Genomic DNA, 22,141 nt, shown 5'->3' on the forward strand with positions numbered 1-22,141 from the left:
TCCAGTGTACGCCCATATTTGGGCGTACGCCGCGTTGATAATGAAGGCCCTAATGACTCCCTGCTGTGTGTGTATGTGTGTGTGCTCCAGGTACGAGGGAAGCCAGTGGAAGCTCTCCGGGCCAGTGGGTCTATGTCAGCGACACCACTGTTCAGACCGTACCAGAGTCCAGGGTCCTCAACTCTCAGGCATACCTGCTGTTCTACGAGGAAATGCTGTAGTACAACTACATGGCATTTTGCTAATGATGTCATTCTTTTATCTGCTTTTCAGAGCGAGAGTACTATCTTTAATACTATTATCTATAAATAGGAGGTGTGAGAACAACCGAAAGATGTTTCGCAGTTTGGGCCTGATGGGCTTTTCATGTAGCTGTCATTTGCTTACAGTTCCTCGATTTGAAATTGGCACTTTATATCCGACTGCATAGATCAATGAAAGGTTGACATTTGACATTAATTACTGCTGAAGTGATTTGAGTGTGCTGCTTTAGTATAATTTGAGGGTCCAGTTTTTCCACTTCAGCATGTTTTTTTAAAAGTGCTCACCGAGGACCTTAGACATCTGAGACGGGTTAGAGAGTCATTGAACCATTTGAAGAGCGAGAGAGAAGCTGAAATGAACTTTTCTTATACTGTACCTCTACAGCTCACCTAGGCCAGAGCTGCACACTGCATGAAGGGATTTGCTAGCCAACGAGAAACAAGCTAGACTTAACGCATGTTGGACTGTGCCCCGCACTGAATGGTTGAAGACGGTAATTTTGTGCTGTCTTTCTGTTTTCTGAAAGTCCTTAATCTTTTTTTCTGTGTGCCTGCGTGCGTGTGGGTGCGTGTATGTGTGCGTGTGCGCAGCAGAGAAAAAGAACATTTGCTTAAAGATTAGCACAAATTAGGAAAAAGCTAAGTTATTCGCAACCTGAAGTGGTGGAATGGAATGTAGTTTTTTTTACACCAGAATAAATGAATGTATATCTCTTACTGATTGATGATAGCCAAAGAAGAGTTTGGCAATTGAAAGTCCTATCAGAATATACGTATAAATTAAACACCCAAGGTGTTTTCTTCATAATGAGTTTCTTGGATATTTCCTTTATTGCTGAGGGTCTTGAGTGTTGCAACATTACGAAGTACTTACTGTATGTGATTAACAGAACAACAATTCACTCTGCCTCTATTGTATTTCAACTAGTTCTAGACATGCAACCGCAACATATGACTCACTTTGATATCGGGAACGCAGACAACTTTATTTTATTTTTTTCCTCAATACCATCACTAATGTTGATTGGATTTTCTTTTTTAAGAGCAGAAAAGAGGAAGAGCTATTAAGGCTCCAAGCCTGACCAAAAACACCTTACATGAAAATTGCATGGGCTCATAGTATAGTGAATGCCTACTATTTTTATTGCCTACTCTTAAATTCCCCTGTCTTGTGAGTTATTTATCTTTTTATATGAAAATATTTTAAACGATAATGTTGTTTTCATTGCTTGTCTGACAATTGCCAAAATATTCAGATGAGGTGAGGAATTTTCTGTACATTAAGGTAAATAGATATAATGTTTCAAAAACAAGCAAATTTTCAGTGCCTACATGTGTGCTTCAGATTGAATAAATGCAAAGGGGAATGTGTGGCATATTTATGTACGGTATTAGCCTTCTGTATGCAAAAGTAAGTACAAAAGAATTTCATGTCTATTGGGGAAACAATATAACGTACTGTATGTATGGTGCCTCAGGCTTGCAGGGTTTTTCTTCTAGGCTGATATTTCCGGTTTGTTTCCTGAAAATGACGATTTCAGTTATAAACTGTTTAAAACTGTTAGGATATGTACAGTATATCAGATGATAGGCTATTAAAAAACAAAACAATAAATCTAATTTATGAACTGTAGTACTCTTAAATGCTATTGTCTTTCTTAGCACATGTTATACTTTTTCGTACAACGGTGTATAAGGTAATTTATCATTTTTGCTCAGTGCAAGGGATCTGTAAGTCTTAGCCTGTCACTGCAGATACAGTACAGCCATATTCACTCTGTCGTTGGTGACTATGTGCCCTGACGGGTGCAAAGCAGCGCTGTTTCGGAACATGTCGCGAGCTGGTGAAGAAGAGGTGGGTGTGGAATCGGGGAAAGGGCAACGTCTAAAACTATCAGCTTAACCCGTCCTCTTGTTCCGGCACAGTATGACATCTGGATAACACTGTTGCGACATGAAAACAGGTTGTCAAGCCACCACCAACATAACGGCAAAATCTTGTTGAAATGTATTTGTCTATTTTTAAAAGGAGGAGGCTGCTGCATTTTGCTTGGGGACATGCTGCTGATTCAGGATTAACTGTGATTTTAATCCCAGTTAATGAAAGGCTCCCAGCACTCCTGTTAAATGGCCACAAAACAAGAGGGTGATGGTAAACTCAACGCTCGTATCTTCAAATTGACCAGTAGGTGAAGGTTAAATTCCACTGCACTGCTATGCGAGTCATTAACCAGACCAATACACCATTTGCAGTATACCACACTACATTGGAGAAACAATGTAGCAAGCAAAACTACTACATCACACAGCAACTGCCAATGCCGTTGGATCTCAAGGTTACATTGCACCAGATACAAGACATGAATAACATAGACATGAAATAGATTTGCATATTTGGTGCACATTACTCTAATTGAAATAACACTTTGTAGTAATTTTATGATAATGTTCTCATTTTTCTGTCATGAAGGTATCCCACAAGGGCATATAGGGTACAATCCCATCATTAGATCAACAGAATTATGATGTGGCAAGCATGCATTTTACATTATTTGATGTGTTATCTATTTTTCTGTGCAATAGGCTGCTGTCACTTTAACTGCAGTATAAAAAGTGGCTGCAACAATAATTTTCCTTTTAGATTTAGACCAATTACCAACAGCTGCAGACTGACTGACTGACTGACTTGTCAGCCTTCTCAAGATTACAAAACAAGTTCAATCATTTTTAAGATGCAATCCATATCATTTTAGTCCTTTTTTTTAACCAATCTGAATTATGCAGTATGTTATAACTAGCACATACACAGCAGTGGTCGGAGGCCGTCTGGTTCTCCCAACTCTTCCTTTGAGAAATGTAGACCCTGCGGTGTTGGGTTGGACACCTGGCTGACAAGTAATAATGCCTGAAACTCATAAGCTCAATATCTGGCCACTTGCCAAGTGAGGACTGCCTTATATGGATTGGTAGGAAATAGGAATACGGTCCCTGGTGTGGGAACTCCAGTTTGAATACTGGACAAGACATCATAAAAGTTATGGATTGCAGCATTTAAGCCTTTTCATTGCACAAAGCAACTGTCTGATATGCATATTTGTTTTTAAATTAATGTGTTTGTGTTATTTAACTTATATTATGTTAAGTATTATTTAAAATATATCAACAGATTTCTTTTTTTTAGGCTAGGAGACAACCTTGTCCACATGATCTGTAATAAATCTACTTGTGGATAGCACCTACAATGAAAGAGGTTGACTGTGATTCTCATGATTATGACAGTCATGTTTCAGGGCTAGTGGATTAGATTCAGATGTACATACACACAGTCAGAGACATGGTGCATGAGACATGGTGCATAATTAAGTTGGTTTCTAGTAAATGGCATACATTCCATAGGGCTGGACCACAGACAAATAACTTGGAACATTGGGACACCAGAAACAACGTAGCAAGCAAAACTACTACATCACACAGCAACTGCCAATGCCATTGGACCTCAAGGTTACATTGCACCAGATACAAGACATGAATAACATAGACATGAAATAGATATATCAGCAAGATCCGATCTCATATTTCAGTTGGATCAGTGGTTTTCATATCAAGTCAGGACCATTATTTATTCGGCATTTGAGCCACGGACCACCACAATTTGATGACATTTAGCCTCTCACTCAGACCCAAAACTTGATGTATTGATAGACATAACAAATCTTCTACATTCTCTAATTGTGTAGACTTGAAAACGTTCACCACTGAGTTAGATTCAGATGTACATACACACAGTCAGAGACATGGTGCATAATTAAGTTGGTTTCTAGTAAATGGCATACATTCCATAGAGCTGGACCACAGACAGACAAATAACTTGGAACATTGGGACACCAGAAACAACGTAGCAAGCAAAACTACTACATCACACAGCAACTGCCAATGCCATTGGACCTCAAGGTTACATTGCACCAGATACAAGACATGAATAACATAGACATGAAATAGATTTGCATATTTGGTGCACATTACCTTCCTTGTCCCTAAATAAATCAAATATTTAAGGTGTTATTTTGTATTTTAGTTATAGAGCGCAATTATAATGTATAAGGCATATAAGGCATCGCCGTATAAGTCAGAAACCTTGCTGTTATTAGATCTCAATTTCAAAAATCAAGATGTCAGGATAGCATTTTATCAATAATGAACATCTCCAAAGTTAGAAGCTTCTTCTTTCAGTCTGACTGGAAAAACTGGTCTATGCATTCATTCATCTCCAACAGGTTAGATAAGATTATGGTCATTCTGGACTTCCCAAAAAGACAAAAAATGCTGCCTGCAGCCAATCAATGCACAATACTGCATGTGCATTAAAGAAAAGCTTAACATATTAATAGTGTAACTAAACTTAAACTGTCTAATGTGCATGGGTTAACTTTGGTCTCAAAAGGGCTTCTGAAAAAGGGGGCCTTGACATTTTTTAGAAGACTTGATTATTGTCTCCACCAGGCCGAAGGCATGGGGAGAGAGTATGTTTTGCACTCCGTCCGTGTGTGTGTCCGTCCTTCCGTCCTTCCGTCCGTCTGTGAACAGCTAATCTCCGGCACCGTTAACCTGGTCGATGCCAAACTTTGCACACAACTCCCTGGATGCCAACGATGAACCTCTGCCCCACATTTTCCAGAACGGCCTGTTATAGCGCCACCATGAGGCAGCTTTTCACATTTTTTACCTAAAACTGCACCGATCTGCGTGAAACGTTCCATGCACACTCCCTAGAGGCCAAGGATAAACCTTTGACCTGCATTTTCCGCATCTGCCTTTTATAGCGCCACCAGGAGGCCGACTTTTGTAAAACACATTTTTTGATATTACTCCTTAAGATTTTGTCCAAAAATCTCACAAATCGTTACACAGTATCTCTATGGTCATGTGCTCAAGTCGGATCTGTCCGATATTTCATATTCCATCCTAATTGGCTATAATTGGCTTTCACAGTTTGCAAGATTGCCCCGTTTTGAACAAAAGCCTCAAATCATGAACGCAGCATGCAATTTACGTGAAATCTTTCACACGTTTTTTTACTAGGCTGCGGAATATATCCCACCCTTTTCACATTGGCCTGTTATAGCGCCACCAACAGGTTGATTTTTGTAAAACACATTTTTGGAACAAAATGCCTCAAATCATCCAATTGCCATCAAAGGCGTATGAAGAAATGGCACCCTTTTCACATTGGCCTATTATAGCGCCACCAGGAGGCCACAACCTGACCTGCCCTGGTGGAGACCTGTGCCCCAAGGGGCACTTTTTCTAGTTTAAGAATGTATTGAATGGGTGTGCTATTTTGTTTGTATGTTAAATTATGTTTATGTATGTATTCATTTATTTATTTAGCAATAGCATTGTTTTCTCATGCCAGTAAAGGAATTGAAAGTTATGAAATTAAATGACAATTTTGGGGTCTGCTCATAATTCCAACATCCCATTATCCCGTTACGTTAACGTTAGGTTAGTAGTGTGTTGGTTTGAAGGTTATTCTTTTTTCCGTGTTATGAAATATATTACCTGAGTCCTGATTTACCATTATGTACAAAAATAAATAAATAAATAGACAGCTTGCGTGCTGGGTGCTACGGCCCTCCTCCAAGATGGCTCGCGTGCACGAGACTGTACCCGACACCACGCACGTGTCGTCTCAACTCACATGCACAGCTCGTGCCCGGCCGTGGCTAGCAGCCAGCTCGCTTCTCCGTTGACTGAAGCCATTTTGATTATCTGCTAGTCTGAAAAACGGTGGAAAACTGCTTTCTTGGAAAGACGGAAAAGGTGGGAATAATAATAATAGGCCGGAGCAACTGTATTTTAAACCCGGTTTTATTCCAGCCTCGTAAGACGTGAGACTGTATGTTGAACATTGATCTTCCAATCCAAACGACTGCTGAGCTCAACGCGACGTATTTTATTCTGTAGCATTAGCATTTAGATTAGCTAGGTATCCCGTTCCTCCTCCTCAGCTCTTAAACGTTTTGTCAACAGCGGGTTCGAGGCCCCCGATTTGAGTCTACGGGAGGCTAACATGATTATCAACGTTAACCGAATAATGCCTCGCCACGGTGGTTCCGAGTTTATTTAACAATCTGGACGGAAATGGATGCTAAGAATCCTAGCTGTTTAGCTAGCTATAGTGTCGGTTAAATATTCATTTTGCTTTATTTTGTGTTGAAGCTGCAGCCATTAGCTGCTAGCGGCAGCTGTCCTCTGTATGCTACTATGCTTCGACGTTGTGTTATAAATAAACTAATAAAGATGTTGTGTTGTGTTTTTGCAGGGCTGCAGGGACAGGGATGTGGGACCAGGGAGGACAGCCCTGGCCGCAGTGGCCTCTCAGCCAGCAGCAGTGGATGCAGTCTTTTCAACACCAGCAAGATCCAGGTCAGTGAATATCAGCAAGATCTGATCTCATATTTCAGTTGGATCAGTGGTTTTCATATCAAGTCAGGACCATTATTTATTCGGCATTTGAGCCATGGACCACCACAATTTGATGACATTTAGCCTCTCACTCAGACCCAAAACTTGATGTATTGATTGATAGACATAACAAATCTTCTACATTCTCTATGTGTAGACTTGAAAACGTTCACCACTGAGTTAGATTAAAAAAAAGTTTTAAACCTGTTTGACTTGTTTCTTACACCAGGTCAAGTGGACTGGGCAGCACTGGCTCAGGCGTGGATTGCACAAAAAGAATCGACGGGAGCGGAACAGCTCCAACCCAATGGTCAAGATATCCCGGGCCTTGACCCTGTTCCACAGAACAACCATGGAGCCTTCCACGGTGACCCATCTTTTGGAAGAATGTGGCAGCCTGGTATGCAATTATATAGAAATCAGTGATCTATCTCTAAATCAACAACCAAGTTGATCTGTTCGGGAGTAGCCATGGATCAAGATCATCGATATATTTCATATCGAGTCTGACTTTTTCTTTCGTATGATAGTCTTGGGCTCTCTCTACCCCCCCTAATAGTCACTAGACATCTGTGCGGAGAGCCCGTACTTCTGTACATGTACAAAAAAAACAAAGTGCTGACCATGTAGCCACGGATGGTTGTTAACTCGACATTTCTGTGTGCCAGTGCTGCAAGAATTGGCCAAAAATGACAGTCGAATATTCCTTTTAAAACAGCGTGGACATCGAATGTATATCATTTTAATATAAAATATTGTACCCTAATATGCAGCAAAACATTCTTTCTCTATATGCGCCGGCCGCAGTTGGTGCAGAGAAATGCGCTTTCTTGCGAGATCAAATTAATGATTCTCATTCATACTTACTTTATCTTATAGCCTAATTTTTGTAATGGTTTAGTTTAGATACAGAGACGCATCAATCCAACGATGTGCTCATTGTGCTGTGATAGTAAGTCTTGATCCGAGGCTAGTTCGGCAGCATTCTTACTTGGCGATTGCATATTCAGTATCATTGACTTGGAACTTCCGTTCTCACAGAAAAACATGAATGAGCCTTTGACCATTTTTGGCTTCTGTCCATCGTCCACAGAATGGGGAATGCACGGCCAACCCCCTCCCCCGCCTCCCCCGGACCAGGCCTGGATCCCGCCAGCGTCGGTGCCGATGGATGTGGTGAACCCCAACGAGGACAGCAACAGCCAGGACAGCATAGACTTCACCTCCGACGCCCACCATGGGGTTTACCCCCAGAACAGCCATGGGTATGGGGCTCAGCCCGACAGCTACGCCATGGCCCCCTTGGCCATGAACCAGTTTGATTATCAGGTATGCAGATGTCACAGTAGGATTTGTTGAAGCGTTTGCGTTTTTAAGTGTGCCAGCCAAGTAAAAGGAGGATGTGGGATCCATAGAAACTGTGCTGATTGCCAGAATCTAGGCACCTTCTAGAACAGTCAGTGCATTCTTGATGCCTTGCAGAGAATGTTCGATTGTTGAAGACCCGACATGGTTTGGTATGATTTTTATCCGTTCATCTTTGCTTTTTTCATATTTTAACTTTTTAGACCATTGTGGATTGGATAAATATTACCTGCCTTGTTCTTGAAAAGGCACAAACCACACCAAATCCTGTAAATGCCATTTGGTGGCAATTTGCCAGAGTCTGTTGTGTAATTGGTTTGAGCGTTAACTTTAAATGTGTGTTCTACCATTCTACAGCATGGCGCTGCTCCAAATTATGGTCCCGCTGGCTTCCATCCCCCATACTGGCCGGGCCCTCCTCAGAATAGACGAGACAACAGAGCCCCTGGATTCAGGGATCGGCCCAGGTCCCCTATCCAGCTCCCTATCAAACAGGATGCCCCATCAACACTAGGTGAGTTGTTTGTTGTTCTTTTGAGCAGACACGCCCCCCTCCTGTTTAAGCCCATTCAACTTCAGAGTGACTCCACATTAACCATGTTGGACTCATTGAAAACAGTCCTTTTTCTGGTTGTACTAGTAATGAGGAGATATCAGTCACCAGGGTCATGTGTTTTAGTCTAATATTTGAAATTGAATGGGCTTATATAGAAGGGGGTGTCACTGATCAAATCAATATTGGATGTCCAAATATTGAATCAAGCAACTTAAAAACTGTCGAGGCCTGGATACACACTGCACACAAAAACAGAGTAGATGTTAACATGCAGCCCGCCGTAACCGTAGGATTAAATTAATCGTCTAGCCTGCCAGAACCGTAGCCTACGTTTTCCAGGGTTTATATTCTTTAATCCATGTTTTGATCCGAGTGTATCGTTAGCTGCCGCTCGTTAGCATAACAGTCAAAGTGGGACAGTGGCAGCGGACATTTTGAAGATGCGCGCATCCACTTGCACTCTATGGGCTGCTTTCAAAGGCCTGTATCTCCAAATCGGCGCAATGAATGTCGTTTCTGGTGAAAACAAGGTTTTTCAACGGCCTCCAGCAGGCGCTGTGATACTCGCAGTCAGGTTTTTCCACCACCGGCCGAGAGAACAACAACCGGTCAAGACACCACACACAACATTTTGTCATTGTAACATCCCGTTATGGATATTTGGCCCTTCAAAATAAGGGGTGCGTGCGATAAAACCGTGGCAATGCGCGATAGATAGATGAATTAATGCTGACGGCAAAACGTTTAAAATGATCTCAGAAGTGTAAGTGAAATGACCTTTAACTCATTGTTACATTATGCAATTCCCAGGCTAAATTGTGTTATATTCTACAAGTTCACAACACATTTTGCAATGTGAGCTATTTTTGAACAAATAATGTGACTGTAATGACATGCCCAATATAGTAATGCCATCTTGAAAGTGGTAATGAAAAGTAGGTAAACAAGTAACGGTAAATATGGTGGGAAAATATACAAATGGTTAGAAAGTGTCATCATGATGAAACTGATTGTTTAAAAAAAGAAAGTGTCAGTCTAGAAGTAGGAATGAGTCATTGTAACTGTAAGAAACCTTTTCTTCTGTATTTACAATTAAACACTACACCAAAATGTAGATCTGTTACTCTCGGCTGCAGATGCTGTGAAAAGGCGCACACTGCCTGCATGGATACGAGAGGGCCTTGAGAAAATGGACAGAGAGAAGCAGAAGAAAATCGAGCGAGAAAGAATGGAGAAGGAGCGCATCATATCGGGAAAAGATGAAGGCCTCGATGAGGAGGATGAGGAGGACGATGGAGGGGGTGAGGCCCGTGTTCCCCGCCGGAGTAAATTTGTAAGTTAACCGAGGCCATCTGGTATTATTCTTTTACAAGTTCTGCCTACGTATTTCATTGAATGGATCTTCTGCATTAATCGTCAATAGGACAGTGACGATGAGGAGGGGAATGAAGAAGAAAAAGAGGAAAAGACCTCCCTTAGGAAAGAGTTTGCCAGCCGGAGCCCGTCTCCTCCCTTGGAGGACAGCGAACCAGAGATGACCGAGGAGGAAAGGGAGTTCCAACTGGTCAGTGTCCCCGTCTATGAGAGCATGATGAGCCATTGGGCTCATCATGTTTCATGGCTGTTGTTTTGCCCTGAATGATTAAAAGCATTGGGCTGAGTTTCTCTCTTTGGCCAACCTCTTCCCCAGATGTTCCTGACTAAAACGCTGCTGACCGAAATCTTGCTAGAAGTCACGAATGAAGAGATCCAGCATGTGGCTAGAGAGACGCACCGCAAGGCCACCAAAGGTCTGCTCTTGTTTTCTCCAGCTCATCCATCATCTGTGCCTGACACCAAGACATTGTGTTTAAGTCTGAAGAGAATCCATTCTGTGTTTCATAGTCTCTAAAATGGACTCAATTGTGCCCTGTTAATCAGGCTAATTGAGAGGCACACTTGGGAATATCATGTCTGATTATGGTATGCTTTCTCAACCATTCTCTGCTAATGCATCGGAAGGAAAGAGCAGAGCAGGGTGTTTTTAAGAGCACAATGACAAAAAGAGAAAAAAAAGTCCATTTGGTTCCTTGGCTTTATGGGACCAGGGCTACTTGACTGGCAGTAAGTCTGACTAGCGTCTCACCAGTGACTGTATGATCACCTCCCGCCTATAGATACACAGGTTCTTGCTCCTCGGTTGAAGAGACAGTGCATTAGTACAGAGTGGTTTCTATCCCTCCTGTCCGACTGTTTGACTTGGATTGTGTGGCAAACCGCTTGTTTGTTAACCCTCTCTCTTCTCTCCATTTTCTTTCTCTTATCAAAGACAGCTCTTGTGAATAGTGCGTTATCTGTGACCCCCTACTCTAGCGACTCTCTTGCCGTTGAGAAAGTGGTGGCTGTATGTGTTTTAACATGTTGTTCCTGTTGTTGATGTGAATCAAAGCTCCTGCAAAACAGCTGGCACGGTCAAGTGCATTGGCTTCTCTGACTGGTCTCAGTGAGTATCCCATTTCTGTTACTGGGAAGGGCACGAGGGTTGGACAGTGGGTGGGTGGGTGGGTTGAGATTGGGGCAGAGTTGACAACGTCAATGATTCCGCAGGGTTTTTGGACTTCACTGATAGAAGCATGCTCTCTTAGAAATATTGAGAAGTAGATCTGTTTTTAAGGGTTGATGAATTAGAAATAGGGGGGAATGAGCGTGCAGTTTGAGTAAATGATTTTGGTCCCTTCTTATCTCAATAATCGGGGACTCTGTTGTGGCAGGCGGGCTTGGTGATTACGGTTCGGACGAGAGCGAGGATGAGGATGACCATAGCACCCGGGGGTCCGAGTCGTCCGATACAGACGAGGAGGAGTTGCGTCACCGCATCCGTGAGAAGCAGGATGCCTTCCGCCGTAAAGAGAGGGAGATGCAGCAGCTACAAGAGAGACAAGCCCTGGAGGCTTCGATGCTTGCACGTGGTGAGAGTTTGATGTTGGTTTCTCGGGTCCAGTACTTAGTTTAGACAGTTTTTGGTTTAGACTAGTCATTGGTTAGACCAGTCATTAGTCCTACAACTACAACCTATCTCAAACCCTCACCCTAAACCTAACCTCCCACGGAACAGCACACCTAAACCTAACCTTAACCCATGTCTAACCAATGACTATTCTAAACTAAGTATGCACCCCTGGTTTCTCAGCATGTTCAATGGATTGATATCCAGTCAGTCAATTTAAACTTGATTTATATAGCTCATTTGAGAATCTCTTTTAAATGTAACCTTGGACAGTAAATATTTGCCTCTGACCAGTTTGTTTTTCTGTGTTCACAGAAGAGATGGCGAAGGAGAGATTATTGAGCAGAGAAAGTGGGGATTATGACGAGGTTCAGGCAGAGAGTTTACACAAACAGGAAGCTAGGGAGGCGGAGCCTGTGGTAGAGAGGCGTAGGTCCCGTAGTGAGAAGGAGGGAAGTGAGGGCAGGCACTCGGGGCGAGGGAAGGACAAAACAGCGCGAGTTGGCAGTGAGTCCCCAGCTAACGGCCACAGCAGCAGTTCCCCGTCCAGCTCCAGCCGGAGTAGTAGTCGCTCGTCTTCCCCCTCCTCCTCATCTTCGAGCTCTTCCCGTAGCTCTTCGCGGTCCTCCACCCCACGCAGGAAGAGGAGGCGCAGTCGCTCATCCTCCCACAAGGCTCGCGGCCGCCGTAGTCGCAGCCGCAGCTCTCACAGGCGACATAGTGACCGTAGTGACAAGGTCAGGGACAGGAGGCGCAGCAGCACAGAGCGTTCCGGACGACACAAGAACGGCCGCAGCGTTTCCAGGGAACGCAGGAACCACAGGAGTAGATCCAGGGACAGAGGCAGGGCCAAAGAGAGCCGTAGTCGCAGCAGAGAGAGAGACAGGGAGAGGAAGAGAAGTAGGGAACGGAGGGACAGCAGTCATAGTCGGAGTAGCAAACATAAGCAAAGGGTCTCCAGCAAGGACAGGGAGAGGAAAAAAGACCGGAGCCGCAGCCACGATAAAGACAGCAAAGAGAAGAAAAAGAAGGATAAAGACAGGGAGAGAGAGAAGGAGAAAGAGTCTGATAAAAAGAAAGACAAGGCAAAACCTAAAGAGAAAGAAAGGGATAGGGAAAAAGATAAAGGAAGCAGTGCTGTGGCCGAGGAGAATGGGAAGTCAAAGAAGAGGAAAGAGAGCGACTCTCACACAGACTCTCAGAGTGACAAGCACTCCAGACATGATAGCAAGGCCAGCAAGAAGGGCTCCGCCAAAGCTAGCAAGAAGCGCTCCGAATCTGAATCTAGTAGGTCCCCAACCCCTGAAGTTAGCAAGGAAAAGAAATCTAAGAAATCCAAACGTAGTCGTTCAAGATCCACGGAAAAATCTCACAAGTCTGGTAAGAAGGCAAGCCGCAAACACAAGTCTAAGTCACGATCAAGGTAGTATTCGTTCTTTTCTCTCTCTTTTTCTGTAGTATGTCTTTGTTGTATGTCTCTGTATGATTCAGAGGAATTCTAGCCTATAATGAATAGTCATTGTAAATCTCAATGAAAGATGAAATTTCATGCAGCTTGTCCATATTCTATAAACGCAATGCAATCATAGCCATTTCCTCTTAACAATTCGATAAGCATTATTATTAAGGTTCAAGTCTGATTCTGATCATTTGTATACCAGAGCGCCAGTTACGTTATGTTTACATCATAGTGTATTTTCCCTAAATAAGTATTTATCTATTGCCTCTGTGCCTTTGTTGAGCCGGTTTTAGTTAATTACTTTTGTGTTAATGTTTATCTGGCTGCCCTTCAGTAGATATGATTTAAATGTTAAAATATCAATGAACAGATAAATATCTGCCAAAAAAAAACAACCTCTAGCACTGCTTATAAGTGCTTTGGCAGAGCTAATTATCCACAAGTACTAATTAACTGTAGGTTTGTGTGTTGGAGGGAAGTGGGTGCGCTTGTATTCATGTGTGTGTTTGTGTCTGCATGGCTCGTTGTAACTAGTGCAGTACTAAAGTTTGTCCCACGACTCTCTTTCAGGTCCACGTCTCCTTCCCGCCGCAGCAGGCGCTGAGGAGTACAGAGTGCCTCTTGAACTGTGCACTTTTTAAATTCCATGAGTTTAAACAGGCTTGTCTCATTATAGAGGCAACGGTGTAGGTGAAAATGCCACTCCTACCCTCAACCCCCCCCCCCTCTCCCCTGTTCTACTGTGTAAATAATGTTATTTTTAAAAGTGAATACTGCGGAAAGAAAGGACTCTTTGAATGCTAGCTTTTTTTCCTTTTTTTTGCTTGTAACATTTGTGGACATTTAAAACTCTGAAGTTGTATCGTTTTAAAACCCATAACAGGAGTGACCGTATCCAAATCATGTAAATTGTCCAATAAAACTGATTGTACCGTGGCTATTTTCTTTCATGATATATGCTTGCTATAAATTGGATAATTAATTGCAAATGAAAAGCTACTAGTCAGGTTTCATGTAAAGTAAATTAATACTGTACATGACTTCATCGATCAGTGACGTAGAGTCTGTGGGGGCCGGGAGGGGCAGGGCCCCCATGAGGAATTGGACCTGAATATACAGTATATTCGCCTCGGTTTGTGCCGCATCAGGGGCACGGGCCCCCATGAGGATTATGAAAACTATTCGACCCTGTCATCGATAATAAGCTATTCAATATTCATAATCCAAGCCAAGGGCAAAATTTGTGCCTGTATATTATAATGATTAAAATAATTATGAATATGACCAAATATTTTTGAATAGTCCAAGCCTTGTGGTTTTCTGTATTCACAAAGCAACATTAGATTGGGTATGATGGATTTATGATTTCTGGGTTTGAGGCCTACATTTTCTTTAACGAAGGCTCTCAGAGTTCCAAATATCGACTGACGACAGAGACATTAGCATTGACGTCAGGTCAATGTAGAAACTCCATATAGGGCCTATGGATATGGACGACTTGCATCGTTCCTCATCGTGACGGGCATTCAGACCGATTCAGACTGCCATCATGACAAGCATTGAGCAGACCCTATATAAAGACTCAAAAGAGTGGTTGTACAAAACCTTTTTATCAGAGATATTAATCAAAAGAGAATATTAAATGCATTACATTTATGTTATTTCTTCAAGTGGCCTGGCTGCTATCGGTCATTCGGGTGAAAGGGATTAAGGCATTGATGTGTCCTGGTCCTGAAAAGTACTAGGAACTATAAAGAGAGATAAGTTTCTACACGAACCTAAGTGGAGTGGGGAAGCGACGGTCACATACCATTGGCTAACCGCTAGCATAGTAGTGCATATATAACCGCCAATGTAAACATAAATATATCACTTTTCAAAATGTACTCAAGAAAGTGCGGGCGTCTAATGCTTGGACTAATTTGCACAAGTCCAAAAGCAAACTTGAAGAATGTCCTGCAGCTGAAGAGTGCGTTCAGCTGGACCTCCGTGTGTAAACGGCGCACACAGCTGTTGCAGAGTCAAAATGCCCTGCACTGTCATATCAGGTAAGTTTTAGGTTATAGATTATTATGTTGGTAGACTATTATTGATCAAGCAGGGGAAATTGAGATGACCATGATGACTGAAATAATGTAAGACCCATCTTTAATAACCAATAACCATTATTTAAGTGAACATTGTCTAATTGCATTCACTGCACTGCCCAGACCCCCCCCCCCCCCCAGCGCAGGGTCTCGAGCCCCCCCCCCCCCCATAAACTTTAACATAGATGGAAGCTGTGTTCTGGTGAATTTGGAGACTTTGATACCTTATCCAAGAGAAATTACGATGCAGGATATGTGGTCAAAATGCAGGAGGTGCCTTCAGGATCCAGGAGGAGTGTTGGCAGCCCTGGATCATGGCACATAACTTAATTTTGTCCAGAATGTTGTCCAAAAAATATACACAATTTTAGCATCTTTACATTTACCCTTCAACTTATTGTTTATGCCCATAATTCCTAAGTGCCCATTTTTCCTGTTACCTTTTGTAACTGAGGCTAGGGTTTGACAGCAGCATGATACTTGAATGCCATTACAATTTAGGCATTTAGCAGACGCTCTTAATCCAGAGCGATTTACATTAAGCAAGAACAAAAAGCATGGCAATACATTACATACATAAAAAGTAGTTATCATGAAACATGCGTAAGCTAAGAACGTAACAGTGGAATATCTATATAATGAAACTATACTATACTATACATATGTACTATGAAGTGCTATGACTATATATAATACAATGCAATTCTAGTGCTGTCTACATAACATGCTATAAGTCTGTATTAAAATGCTATCTAAGTCTACAAAAAGTGATATCTAAGGGGGTAGGGTAAGTGCTACGGGCCAAGATGGAGTCTGAAAAGGTGGGTTTTCAGACTGCGGCGGAAGATTGGGAGTGATTCTGCAGTTCTGACTGACATTACTGCCATTATGGCAAATGGATACATCAACACAGGCTTTTACTGAGAATCGTTAATATTTCCCTCACAATTATATTGTTATCTTCTCTAGTGTTCGTTCAGCCTCCCAAACTACAGTGGACCCCAATGAGCTGAAGAGGTTCCAGTCACTGGCCAGCAAGTGGTGGGATGAAGGAGGAGAATTTGCTGCTCTGCATTCCATGAATGACTTAAGAGTGCCTTTTATACGGTGTGTGTGTATTTGAGGGCACGCATATATACTCTTACTCTATATACAATATTTTTCTTTTAAAGCAGTGGTTTTCAACCCTTTTCACATTAAGGTCCATTATTTATTCTGCATTTGAGCCACGGACCACCATTTGATGGGATTTAGCCTCTCAGACCCGACTAAGATTTTGTCCACAATTCCATGCTGTATTGATGTTGGTACCATTAGGAGAGACAACAAAATAATCTACATTCTGTAAACGTGTACTCTTCTTGTAAATTAACGGTCCAGATTTGGACCAATAATGAAAGTTTTGATAGCGTAAAATGAAACTAAATGGACCCGTAACGAAGGGCATTTGGTTTCATTTTACGGTGTCAAGAGTTAGAGATCTATAAGGGCCAATTTGGTTACCAACTCCATAATTTAGCTGGGGACCACCAGGAACCCCGTCAAGGGCCACTGGTGGTCCCCCGACCACTGATTGAAAACCACTCTTTTAAAGCAATATGTTTATTTCAATCAGCCACTGTCAATAAAATTGATAAACTATCAGGTTGATGTACTCAAAAATATCCAGAAGGGGGGTGAAACTTAGATAATTATTAGGCGAAAAACGTGCCAAGGAAGTAGAAAAAATAACTACCAGCATTTTCTACTTTAACACTTATCCAACCAATAAGAAAAGTGAATTCTCATTGCAAACGGCACTGTCTGTGTACTGTACGAGTCCATGTTTTGGGTGCTGGTTGGGGGATAATCTTTTGATTGATAAGATCTGCTATTGAAGATCATTGCATTATCCATGTATGTAAAGAGAGAGAGAGCCGACCATTGCTCTCCCCTTCCCCCTCTGTTGTCTCCGAGATGATGAGTCCTTATAGTGGCAGTGTGACATCTACTGCCACTGTAGGTTGAATCTGACACAGGATGAGTCTGGTACGACTCTGCCCTCAGGCTGTGTTTAAATGAGGCAATGTGACAACACTGCCCCTGTTGCTGCTTTATCATATTTTGTTATAAATGCTACTAGTACTCCCCAGTGTACCTTTAACATCTCTAACCCTGCTTTTATTTTATTTTAGACTTAGATTTAGAATTCAGACTAGGTTGAGTAGTTAGTTTCATGAAATAAATAACAATACAGATTGTTATTGGGGGACATACCATTACACAAGTGTTGGGGCAGCAGTAGTCTTATCAGTCAGTCTTGGACAATCTGCCTATGATGAACTTTGCTGCCTCACTGCTTGTGCCAACGTTATGGCGCCGCACCACAGCTGGACTTTAATGAGAGACATACTGTAAATAGACAGACGTGTGCCTTGTGCCTGAGGGAGACAGCTGTCAGATAGCTTGGGAAGGAAGTGAAAAAAGGAGGTGGAGAGATAAACAAATGGGCTAAGAGGGAATGGGCAGCTAGCCTGTAATTTCTCCAGAGGATCATTGATGTTGAGCATTGCTTAGGACGATGGTGTCTTGGTTGTGACAGTGAATGGTGTGGAATAAGTTGAGATTCTCTGGGAGAACCAACCAACACTATTCTTATCCCAAAGATCTACATGAGATGCTGAGGCATACTGTATGTTTTCATTGAAGATTACATTCCCTGCATTATATCCTAAAATGTGTGTTAATGGTGCCATGGAAGGAGGCCTTAAATGTGACTTCTGTCTCGTCCATGTGCTCAGGGACAATCTATTGACTGTGCGTGGAGGGCAGCCAGGGAAACCCCTTGCAGGATTCAAGATACTAGATGTTGGCTGTGGAGGTGGCCTGCTCACAGAGGTAAGTGTGTGTGTTATAGAGGCTATGTAGGCCAGTTGAATCTCATGGACATCAGCCTTGTTTGACATACCTGCCATGAGGTCCCAATTGTTTGAATTGCTACTGTTCAAATCAGATGTCCGTTCCGTCCCTATGGCAGAATAGTAATCTGTGTGAATAAGATAGTGCTTGTGGTGTTGCTCTGATGTGGTGTGCCCTTTCACACATGCACCAGTGCTTTAGCATACAGTACATGTAAATGTCAGCTGGAGTCACGTTGTGTCTTCGCTGTCTTGTGGATTTGGCTGGTCGTGGTTTGGTGGAGAGGACGGTCAGGTGGTTTACACTTGTTTATCCGTTTGTGGGTTATGATAGGTAGACGTAAGAGGACAGGGCTCTTGTCCCGGCCTTCATTTGAAGTGAACAAATACCAGCCCTCTGGTGTGATCCAAGTAGACAAAATCAGGTCTCATGAGAGACGTCTCCTTTGCACACTCTGGCACATTTATACATGCGCACAGACATGTGCCAAAAACGCATATACACAGAGCATCAGAGATTTATTTTTTCTCTCTATCTCTCTATCTCTTTCTCACGTGGACACACATGCAGTGTCTGTAAGCATTGGAATTCTGTGTGTCTTCTTTCAAAATACTGCCTCTATGACTATTCCACTCGGAAGATTGTGGGAGAGTGGAGATTTGCCTTTAGGCGACACACACACACACACACACACACACACACACACACACACACACACACACACACACACACACACACAGTTTGCTGTGTGTTCACAGCAGTTCTCCAGCAGAGGGCACTGGATATCACAAGCCAGCTCTTGTTGTTTTGCTCTACCAGTTTATGTACAATACATACTTTGTGGTAACTAGTCTGACATGTCATGTTCAGTCTACCAGAGTATTGATTGATCTCCCTCTAATCATCCTAATCATTGCTAGTGATAAAATATTTCCAAATTGAAATATTGTCTGGTGGAATTATATATAAACCTCATTTAAAAAAAAACCTTTTCATATCAACAGTGAACACAATTCTATTTGTTCTAAGAATGTTTCTCTGCATCTTTCCTCTCACCCAACACCAGCCTCTGGGTCGCCTGGGAGCCAATGTGTTGGGCATTGACCCCGTAGAGGACAGCATTGGCACGGCACGGGTCCACTCGTCCCGCGACCCAGACCTCCGTCGCCGGGTGCAGTACCAGGCCTGCACTCTGGAAGACCTCACCGGGGAAGGGGACGAGGACGACGGCTTTGATGCTGTGGTGGCCTCAGAGGTGGTGGAGCATCTGGCCGACCTGGAAACATTCGCCTACTGCTGCAGCCATGTGCTCAAGGTGGGTAATGGGACGAGCTTAGCTTTTCACTCACTGTTAAGTACAAACTTTGAGTATGTTATGTTCCTAGACAGCTTGCTGGAGGATTTTGTTTGTTTGTGCACATCGTCATATCGTGTCGGGTGGGAACCTTGTATGTCATTATTTATTTTTCATTAAAATGGTGAAAATCAGCAGATCTACAAGCTCACAACATGTCAGATCGCGACACGTTGTGTGCTTGTAAATGAGCGATTTTTCAGTGCTTTTGTGCGGCATTCTTCTATGTCAAAGTAGGGAATTCATGAACGAAAAAACATGAAAAGTTTAAATATGCAGATACAAGGTTTCTGCCCGGCAACAATGATATGATAATTTTATGTCGTTTTTAGTGTGTGTGATCGTATGCATACACATACAGTAGGACAATTGTGAGTCGTCGTGAAGCTTTCCATATGATATTTTTCCCACACTTCGCCCTCTAGAGGTGAAAGCCACATACGGTATACACTATACAGTACGTGACCATGAACATAATCTCCTGGGTCAGTGGGTCACAAAACAAACACTTTGAGGGGGGAAATGGCTTCTGGTAATCTCTGCTTAATGCCACTGCTTTCAGGTCAATTGAAGATTCGATTTTCTGTCTATTTTTGCATACCGGATATGGAAAAAAAATCCTTAAATAAAAAGACCTGGAATGTGGTACAAAACTGCCGACATCAAACAGTGACATCTTTGCATGTCCACTTGTATGTGAAATGCTTTTATTCTGCAACACTTGGTCTCTGAATAGAATAGTTGAGTAAGTGGCAGATGAACCACACAAAGGCTTCTGTCGAGCGTGCAGGCTCTTTTTATGTCCGTCTGTTTACCCGAGGTTGAACTTGGTGTCCGTTGGCACTGAGCAGTGTGACCAAGCCAAACGTGATGTGTAAATGACAAAAAAAACAAAACTGTTGTGACTCATGAGGGAGCAACTGATGGAAAACCATTAGTACCTCAATACTGTCTATAAAATAAATGCAGTCATTTGTGTGTGTGTGTGTATGTGCTCGCTTACAGCCTGGCGGCTCGCTCTTCATCACTACCCTCAATAAGACCAACCTGTCCTATGCGCTGGGTATCGTAGCAGCAGAACGGCTGCTACGCATCGTTCCGATGGGGACCCACGACTGGGAAAAGTTCATCAGCCCTGTGGAGCTGGAGCGCCTGCTCGAGTCCTGTAAGTCTGTGGTTTATAGCACGACCCCATTCTTCCTTCTCAGACCTCCTCTCCTCTTCCTCATTTACTTCTCTATTCAGGAGCAATATGTTTTTCACTATGGAGCCTGCAGGTCAGTAGTTTAGTTTTTTTCTCATATGGCTAATGTACTACAGCAAGTGGGCGTGACAGCACCGCAGAGAGAACACTGACCAGATGTGCTTACGCAGCAGCTGGTAAAAACGCTTTGGACAAAACCTCTTAACTCCATTGGACCCTCAAACTGTCTGCTAAAGCAACTAACTCCACCACCTCTCCCCCTCTCATGCAAGTAATTGACAATATATAAAGTCACAACACCGACTTTGATGAGGCAGTATTGTTTTGTTTTCAAAATATAAGGATTTCTTAATTTCCTGAAGAATTAACATTTTGGAGGCCGGTCGGACCAATAGGATGTTTGAATAATGACATGGCAACCAAAAGATGATCACCATTTACTTTGTTTTATTGAGGTTATACTGGAGGTTATTTTGAATATACCTTGAATATACTTGGCTTGTTATTCTGAAGAAAATGTGTTCTAATAAACTAAAGCTTAAATCATGCATCAGTATGCATGCAGGCTTGCATCCAAATGCATGGTTTTTATCTCTCAAACTCAATCCTTGTATTGAATTCTTCACTGAGACAGACTATTCAAAAACCAAACAAAAAGCACAAAGTTACTGTACCGTAATTCAGTTTTTCATCATGGAAAAGTGAGAACGTTCTACCAGAGTGAAACACTAGGTTAACTTTCTCTTTCTTCTGCGACTGACATTACTTCTGTCCCTCCTTCGCTTCTATTTTTCCCCTCCCACCTTCCTTCTGCCTACCCTGTTCTCTCTCTCTCCCTCCACTCCCTCCTATCCTCTTCGCAGATGGATTGTCGGTGCAGTCTGTGCGGGGCATGCTCTACAACCCTGTGTCAGGACGCTGGAGCTGGACCGACAGTACGGCCATCAACTACGCTCTGCATGCCGTCAAGCTGAGCGAGGAGCCTCAGACGGACACGGCCGAGGCAGACGGCCCTGACCCCCAACGCCAAGCTGCTTCCTAGAAGCCAGCTGTGATGCAGCGTTTATGAGACTTTAGTGAAAGAAAGAAGATGGACCGTGCAAACCTAGCATTGAAAAGCTGTGAAGAAGGGACGATGTGGTGTGGTTTTTGAGCTCTCCTGAGCATTATGAAAGTTCTGATGTTGTTGGTTTTGTCCAGGGTTGGGACGACATCCTGCTCCTAATAAGGAGTTGACAGACAAGCTATTTCAGCACCATTAAGCATTGTGTTAACTGTTAAGTGTCAAAAGGTTCTCTACAATTGTCAATCAATGCACTTTTGGATCATCATTGTCCTAAAAAAGAGAATATCTAAAGATATTGTATGTTTTGTGATTGTACATCTTGCCATGTCAAATCTCTTCAGATTCTCTAATATGACAACAGAAAAGAAAGCTTTTGAGTTCATTGTGTGATTAGGCTGAAGTCACGTGCGCAGAGGGAATTCATTACTGGGGTTGGGG

At 42.7% G+C, this 22,141-nt stretch overlaps 3 protein-coding genes across 5 annotated transcripts in view; all 3 read left to right on the forward strand.

Annotated features, from left to right (window-relative positions):
* The window catches only part of usp45 (ubiquitin specific peptidase 45), a 45,439-nt gene extending 43,543 nt beyond the window's left edge, over nucleotides 1–1,896 (forward strand). For both annotated transcript variants that reach the window (XM_079503266.1, XM_079503267.1), the window contains one exon: nucleotides 91–1,896. In XM_079503266.1, coding sequence (XP_079359392.1) covers nucleotides 91–221 — 131 coding nt within the window. In that variant the 3' untranslated portion in view covers nucleotides 222–1,896. The remainder of the gene's footprint in view (nucleotides 1–90) is intronic.
* A 4,000-nt stretch (nucleotides 1,897–5,896) lies between these two features.
* On the forward strand, nucleotides 5,897–14,030 carry pnisr (PNN-interacting serine/arginine-rich protein). 2 transcript variants are annotated; one of them, XM_079504264.1, is made up of 12 exons: nucleotides 5,897–6,083; nucleotides 6,586–6,689; nucleotides 6,958–7,128; nucleotides 7,822–8,057; nucleotides 8,451–8,607; nucleotides 9,765–9,982; nucleotides 10,073–10,213; nucleotides 10,340–10,439; nucleotides 11,078–11,131; nucleotides 11,400–11,597; nucleotides 11,951–13,058; nucleotides 13,665–14,030. In XM_079504264.1, exons 2-12 carry the CDS (start codon nucleotides 6,602–6,604, stop codon nucleotides 13,696–13,698), a joined length of 2,505 nt encoding a protein of 834 aa, XP_079360390.1. In that variant the 5' UTR covers nucleotides 5,897–6,083; nucleotides 6,586–6,601; the 3' UTR covers nucleotides 13,699–14,030. The 2 variants fall into 2 exon arrangements, with proteins under 2 accessions (XP_079360390.1, XP_079360391.1); XM_079504265.1 differs by having other exon boundaries at nucleotides 9,786–9,982.
* Nucleotides 14,031–14,852: 822 nt separating this feature from the next.
* coq3 (coenzyme Q3 methyltransferase) lies at nucleotides 14,853–22,018 on the forward strand. Its single transcript, XM_079503140.1, has 6 exons — nucleotides 14,853–15,142; nucleotides 16,151–16,288; nucleotides 17,962–18,058; nucleotides 19,146–19,394; nucleotides 20,439–20,598; nucleotides 21,501–22,018. The coding sequence occupies exons 1-6, from the start codon at nucleotides 14,976–14,978 to the stop codon at nucleotides 21,677–21,679; spliced, it is 990 nt and encodes a 329-aa protein (XP_079359266.1). The 5' UTR covers nucleotides 14,853–14,975; the 3' UTR covers nucleotides 21,680–22,018.
* The last annotated feature ends 123 nt before the right edge of the window (nucleotides 22,019–22,141 follow it).

Source organism: Electrona antarctica, assembly GCF_951216825.1.
Source record: "Electrona antarctica genome assembly, chromosome: 6".
Taxonomy (NCBI): domain Eukaryota; kingdom Metazoa; phylum Chordata; class Actinopteri; order Myctophiformes; family Myctophidae; genus Electrona; species Electrona antarctica.